Below are 7,483 nucleotides of genomic sequence, written 5' to 3'. Positions count from 1 at the left end.
AAAATGGTTTCAAGAATGATGATATCTGTCAATGTGTTTTCATAAAGAAATCTGTATCTAGATTCATTATAATTGCTGTATACGTTGATGATTTAAATATCATTAGGACTCCTGAAGAGATTCCAACAATTATAAAAACTCTAAAAGAAGAGTTTGAGATGAAAGATCTTGGAAAGAGTAAATTTTATCTCGACCTGCAGATCGAGCATGCAAAAAATGGGATCTTTATTCATCAAATGACATACACAGAAAAGATCTTGAAAAGATTTTATATGGATAAGTCACATCCCTTAAGTACCCCAATGATCGTAAGATCTTTGGATGTGGAAAATGATCAATTCCGTCCTAAAGAAGAGAATGAAGATATCCTTGGTCCTGAAGTACCATATCTTAGTGCCATTGGGGCGCTAATGTATCTTGCTAATAATACAAGACCCGATATATTATTTGCTGTGAATTTACTAGCAAGATATAGTTCCTCTCCAACCAGAAGACATTGGAGTGGAATCAAACAAATCTTTCGATATCTTCATGGAACGATTGATATGGGATTATTTTATCCATATTGATCCAAGTCACAACTAGTTGGCTATGCAGATGTCGGATACTTGTCTAATCCACATAAAGGGAGGTCTCAAACAGGATACCTGTTTACATATGGTGGAACAGCTATATCATGGAGGTCCACGAAATAGACAATTGCAGCAACATCCTCTAATCATGCTGAAATACTAGCGATTCATGAAGCAAGTCGCGAGTATTTTTGGCTCAAGAGTTTGATCCAATATATTCTATCATCATGTGGACTAATTGATCATAAGATAGCTCCAACTGTCCTGTTTGAAGATAATACAGCATGCCTTGCTCAACTTAAAGGTGGATACATCAAAGGTGATAGAACAAAGCATATTTCTCTCAAATTCTTCTTCACTCGTGATCTTCAAAATTAAGGGACAATTGATATCCAACAGATCTGCTCAAGTGACAATCTGGCAGATTTATTTACAAAGTTACTCCCAAAATCCTCCTTTGAAAGATTGGTACATGAGATTGGGATGTGCCGATTTCGAGACATCAACTGATGTCGACAAGAGGGGGAGACTGTACTCTTTTTTCCTTGGTCAAGTTTTTTTTTCATTGGGTTTTTCTTGACAAGGTTTTTAACGAGGCAGTCTCCGTCACAAAGGATATTGTACTCTTTTTCCTTCACTAAGTTTTTTCCCATTGAATTTTTCTTTAGTAAGGATTTAACGAGGCATAATACTAAATGGGCATCCAAGAGAGAGTATTGTGATAAAAACAAATTGAATTCCCGGGGGCGGGCGGCTAACTTATCCTATATTGAAGGAATAACTTTTCAAGGCAAATTGAAAGTTAATGAAAGTTGAAAACAAAGGCTTGTCACCTGTATAAATAGGTGAAACCTCGCTTGTTTTTATACACAGAAAAGTAATAAAACAAAAATCAATTCTCTCTCTCTTTACTTTTCAATTTGCTGAATATTTCTTTCTCTCTATTATATATATGAATTATTATTGAGCTAATTATATTAATAATAGAGTCTTCTATTTATACATCTTTATTTTATATTTAGTATATCTTTTATTTATTTTACAACAGTATCCACTTTACACGGATTGAAGAAAACAAATTGGAGGGTTCCCCAACAGCTCATTACTAGAGAAATAAAAATAACAAGATAAAAAGAAACATTATCTAAGTAGCTTAATACAGAAAACGACGAGGCAACAGGATCAATTCTTGATGAAGCTTTCTCATCGAAGCAACAATTCGCAATTGAATATCACACTTAACACGATCGAATTATTTGCTAACGGAGAGATTTCAACGAAAAATGAGATGGACGCAAGTAAGCAACATTCCGCAGAGGAGTAGATGACTTGGGTTTGGCACTCGTAATAATGGAAGCATCAAAGACGCTCTAAAATTGCACAATACACGTATTAAACTCCAGCGCTTCACATTTCAATCCACCCTTCACTCTAACGCAGGTGGACCTACGAATTTTCACGTTCTTCACTTCCATCCAGAAAACAGCAGAAAATCCATTTCTATTTTTTTACAAAGCAAAGCCACTCCCTAGTCCCTACATACGACTTATTCAAATTCAACCTTTCCTCATTAATAATAATAGATAACATTTTTTTCTTTTTTAATCAATCATGAAGCGGTGGCCGCCAGATTCGCAACCATTATGATCACGACGGGTCGTGATGATCATCATCCGAATCACTCATGTTCATCGTCCAAAACCAACAACGGCTCAGATCAAATCTTGTCGAGCTTCTGGGCTTTGATCACGGGATTCGCCCTCGCTATTTCGTCCCTTCCTACCGTCTTGAAATCGAACCCGCACCCATGCTTCTCCGGGTACCTGTGGGCCCCGCAAAACGTGATCCCGCACCTACATGTAAAACCGGTCAACCCGATCCGTTTCCTGCATGCTGCGCATCGGTTCGTGTGAACTGCCGATCCAACCGCTAGAGACGTCCATACGGACGATTCCAAGGCGATGAGCGGTGAGGGTTGAGGGAGGGAATCTACGGCTGGAGGCGGCGGAGATGGATGAGCTGCGGCTGAGGAGGAGGAGAGAGCGGTTTCGATGGTGGATTTGGTCTTGGCTTGTTCTTGCTCCTTCAAGAGAACATCTCTATAGCACTTGGAGCAGAGGTCCATGGTGGTTGTGCTCCCGAAGAAGCCACAATTATTGGCACAGAGTTTGTGGCCTTCCGGAGCTTGGCATCGGTGCTCTTCCGCCATCTTCTTCTCGATCTGTGTGCGCTTTCTTTCTCTTCTCTTTTCGTTTCTTTCCGATTCGATCAAGCCTCTTTAAGTTAACCTGCCGGAATTCTTTTGTTGTGACAACAATACTGAAAAAAAACAGGTTCAAGAACGATGAATATTCGGAGCGTTTGGATTCCGAGAAAATTCAACGGAACAATTAATTAACAAGCTGAATCTAGGTATTTTTATATACAACAAATAGCAAAATTTACAGATTGAAAGACAGAAGAAAAACAAACAAACAAACAAACACAGTTGTGGTTGAGAAAAAAATAAGAAAACCAAAGTGGCTTAACTGAATTTCGTACCTGATTAACAAGAGAGAGTGGCGGTGGAAATTGGGAATTGAGAAATGAGATAAGAATGAGGGACGGGAGGAAAGAATATTAACGGGAAAGATTAACGGAGTTGGAAATTGTATATGAGAGAGATATAGAGGAAGAAACGGCGAAACTGGACAAATCAATATTAATCATTTTCTACTAAGTCGTCATCATATAGGGAATTTTGTTATTGGAATAGAATAATAATTAAACAGTAATGTTAAGATGAAGATATTTAAGAATAAGAATTGTAATTTATTTATTTATAGATTATTAAATTGAATACATAATAATACATTCTCTAAATTTAATAATACGATAAGAGAAAAAATGGACAGGCTGGCTGGCCTGCCTGTGACGGCAATGGTGGTTTAGAATGCAGCGGTTGTCAATGTTCAACTCATTAAATAATTCACTCAAATTTCTTATCCAATCGAAGGCGCACTATATGGAAGTTTTACGAAGATAAAGGATTGTTTTTTCCTTTTGCTTTGATTGTTGAAAAATAAATAAATCCAAAATATAAGAAACAATTGTTTACAGACAGAACGAAAGAGAAAGTGGAGGGTGTTTGGTGATAAGGCGTGGCACCAAGTTGGGTTTGGGTTGCATGAGACTGGTGGGGTCAATCCTATCCTGTGTGCCTTGTGGTGTGGTGTGGTGTGGTGTGCTGATTTGTATTAGAAATGGAAATTGAGAGATGAGGAATGATAATTGTTGCTTAAAGAAATTAAAGGGTAGGTGACGGAGAAAGTGATGGAATTATTCATTCATGAGCTGTAATTAGCGGTGATGTTTTAAATGCGGAGAAAAAGATAAATTCATTTTTAGTCTTTTATCACGAGAATATTTAAATTTTTAAAAATTAAAAAATATATTTAAAATTTTGATTTTCTTTTAAATTAAAATACCTGAATTTTTTTCTCATTTAAACTTACAAAACATAACGAAAATGTTAACGTGGATGTTGTTTGCAGATATAGTTTGATGGTTATCAGTGACTAAGAGAGGGGATTAAATTTTGGCCTCCTTTTCTATTAATTTTTAACTTAGTTTCACCAAGAGAACTTGAGAAGATATTTTTGTTTTTATTTTTAGTCTGTCATAAAAATACAAGAGATATTTTAGTTTCGTCTCTTAACTTGGTAAGAGATACTTTTCTTTTTGTCTCCTAAATTACAGAAATAAAAATAGAGTAGAAAATAGAAAATTACATACAGATGTATCCTGATTCAGCTATCCTGTGCAATGTAGTCTACATACAGTATCCATCACAACTGTGATGGAATTTCACTATCTTTTAATGAATTATAATCACCAATTTTTCTTAGAATATACCCAATCCTATCTTGTACAAATTCAGATTCTAACTTAATCTGAATTTGACTAAGACTCAACCTAGCTTTCAACAGTAAAGTGCTAACCCAACTTACAAAGGAATCCCCACAGGATCATGACACAAAATAAAAATACATACAAAGAATTTCTGAGATAACTATGGTTTTTTCTCCAAGTCTAGCTCACGGCCTTTTTTCACTCATTGATTTTTTCTTACAAACCTCATTATGTTTACCCCTTTTTTTTTCAATGAGACTTAGACAGATTAAACTGAGAAAAAGAAATATTAAATGGTAACTAATGCGTGGGAATTACGCCGGCTCAGATTTTTCGCAAAATATAACTTCCATTGCAAGTATAGACCAAACCGATAAATAACTTCTACTATCAAAGTTTAGAAATATAATTATTTGTCACAATCCAAAACAAATATAAATTGGGAGTTTTATTCCCAGGTCATCTCACTTGGACTATGTAAATTGACGTGCGCACCTTTGATTGTGAAATAAGAGGGGTGGGGTTTAAGCATTGAACGGAAAATTAAAAGAACTAGGGAATAAAAGAACTAGCAAGAGATCAAAAAAGAAATTAACGCAAATTAGAAGAAAACAAGATCAAAACTAGTGAAAATGCAATGCATAAAAGAGCCTTGACTTGGGAATGAGAATTAAGGAATCTTATCATTGTCATAACCACAAATATGGCAATTATGATGAGTTAATCTCACTTCGTCAACCCCTAACATCAAGGAGTAATTCAAGCAAGTATAATTGACCTTAATCCATAAGACCTAGCTAACGTACTAATTAACTTAGTAAAAAAGCTAGCATTAATGGAAACAAGAGCCAACTAACAACCCAAGAATTACCACTAAATGTCGGATATTATGACTCTAGTATCCTAGGAACTCATTTTTCCAAGCCAAGGTATGAAAATCTACTCAAAATCTATAGTTAGCATTTTCACAAACACCTTGTGGGTATAAAAGCAAAACGTGTAAAATTGCAAAGGAAAATGAAAACTAAAACCAAACTAAGCACAAAATCAACAATAGAAATTCAATCAAGCATATATAAACCATAAAAGACCAAATTCATAAACAAAGATTCAAAAAACCAAAATTGCATATATTAACAAAGTAATTTGAACCTAGGAGAAGATGTAACAAAAGTAGTGTAATTGAAGAGGAAATTAAAGAGTACTTACAAAGAGATGAGCAAAATCTAAGATCATAACTGAAATTATAAATTTCTACTATGAAACCTACATAAACCCTAAGAGAGAATTTCCTAAACTACACTAAAACTACTCCTACTCCTAATTATGTTGTAATCTATATAAAAGTGTGTTTTCAAGTGTATGTTTATTTTCCTTAGCCTTCAAATTGGCTTCAACAACTCTAAAAATTGGGCCAAGAGACCCCCAAATTCGCGAGCCACGTGACTTTTTAATGAAGTCAGTCAGTCACGCGCTGGGACTTATGCGTACACACAGGTGTGTGCGTACGCAGACTTGCTGATTTTCATCTTGTGCATACGCACAGGAGTTTGTGCATACGCACAGTTGAGTGTGTGCATCTCCTTTGCTTTCTTCATATGTTCTCCCCTTTTGCATGCTTTCTTCCACTTCTACCAAACTATTATTGCCTAATTAACCTGAAATCACTTAACAAAATACATCACGGCATCGAATGGCATAAAAGTGGAATTAAAATGATCAATTTAAGTACAAAAATACATGTTTTCACATTTAGGTCCAAATTAGAGAGAAATCACAAAAATATGCTATTTTGGTGAATAAGTGTGAGTTTATATGATGAAATTCGTCCAATTCAAGCAAAAAATTATCATCAAATATGGACTCATCAATTCTCCCACATTTAAACAATAGCATGTCCTCATGCTAATCACAAACAAAAAGAAGGATCAAAGGGAAAACAACTTATTCAATGCAACTATCTATATTCATGTAACTATACTAAATGCTATCTATTTCTATCTATACTATAGTTTCCTTTTGAATTGGCAAAAACAAACAACCACATTTCCAAGAAAGCAAATGAACATATAGGGCCAAACAAAGAAATTTCGTAATGTAATCAAAATCCAAAGAATTGATTCAAATTTCAACATGAAATGAAGTAACTTGCAAGAAAACATAAAATCAGAGGTGGATACATAGAATTGAGTAATTGAACCCCTCACCGGATGTGTATACACTCTAGTCACTCAAGTATTTATGGTCAATTCACTCAAATCTCCTTTAATCATGCTTTCCAAGGTTTGTTCTTCATCTAACCAATCAACAAATATTTAATGCACATATGCAATTATCATGAGGGCTTTCCAAGGTTGTAATTGGGCTAAGGGTAAAGGTAATGGTATGTATATATATGTGGCTAAGTGAACTTACATTTGAATCTTTGATTAACCTAAATTCTCATATACAACCCATACGCTTCTAATGTCAAGCTTAGCTACCCATAACTTTTTTTTTTCTTTTTTTTTTCAAGATTATATAACTTTTACACACACACATTTTTCTTCTTTTTTTTTTTTCAAGATTTTATAACTTTCACAACACACATACACACATGTATCCAATCCAATTCAATCACATATGCATTGATTATTATTGAATTTAATATTGGGATAATTTTGTTCCCATTTTATTGATTCTCTCTCTTTTTTTTCTTTTTTTTTTCAAGATTATAATATATATATATATATATATATATATATATATATATATATATCAAAAACATCAATGCATATAGTTTACATAATATAACACGAGTATGTACCCAAATTTTCAACATGTTCAACAAAAATTAAAACACACATTTTCATCTACCCATGTTTCCCAGCTTCCCCCGCACTTAAAATTACACAATCCCGACTAACTTAAGCTAATCAAAGATTCAAATCAGGGACATTATTATTTTTTCGCTTATAGCTAGTGATGTGCTCAATCAAGAACAAAAGAAAAATTAATAGGCTCAAAGTAGTAAACAAAAG

The 7,483-nt window shown here is 34.4% G+C and overlaps 1 protein-coding gene across 1 annotated transcript; it reads right to left on the bottom strand.

Moving 5' to 3' along the window:
• Positions 1–1,637: 1,637 nt before the first annotated feature.
• Positions 1,638–3,275, bottom strand: LOC112754496 (zinc finger A20 and AN1 domain-containing stress-associated protein 4). Its single transcript, XM_025802153.3, has 2 exons — positions 3,114–3,275; positions 1,638–2,891 (listed from the first exon to the last, which is right to left on the bottom strand). Exon 2 carries the CDS (start codon positions 2,779–2,781, stop codon positions 2,290–2,292), a length of 492 nt encoding a protein of 163 aa, XP_025657938.1. The 5' UTR covers positions 2,782–2,891; positions 3,114–3,275; the 3' UTR covers positions 1,638–2,289.
• Between the last annotated feature and the right edge of the window lie 4,208 nt (positions 3,276–7,483).

Source organism: Arachis hypogaea, chromosome 16 (genome assembly GCF_003086295.3).
Source record: "Arachis hypogaea cultivar Tifrunner chromosome 16, arahy.Tifrunner.gnm2.J5K5, whole genome shotgun sequence".
NCBI classification, from domain to species: domain Eukaryota; kingdom Viridiplantae; phylum Streptophyta; class Magnoliopsida; order Fabales; family Fabaceae; genus Arachis; species Arachis hypogaea.
Note: the sequence above shows the minus strand (reverse complement) of the source record. Positions and strands in the feature narration are given on the sequence as shown.

Bases quoted from the DNA above. Each gene is read 5' to 3' on its own strand.
- LOC112754496 (XM_025802153.3), bottom strand. From the start codon at position 2,781: ATGGCGGAAGAGCACCGATGCCAAGCTCCGGAAGGCCACAAACTCTGT.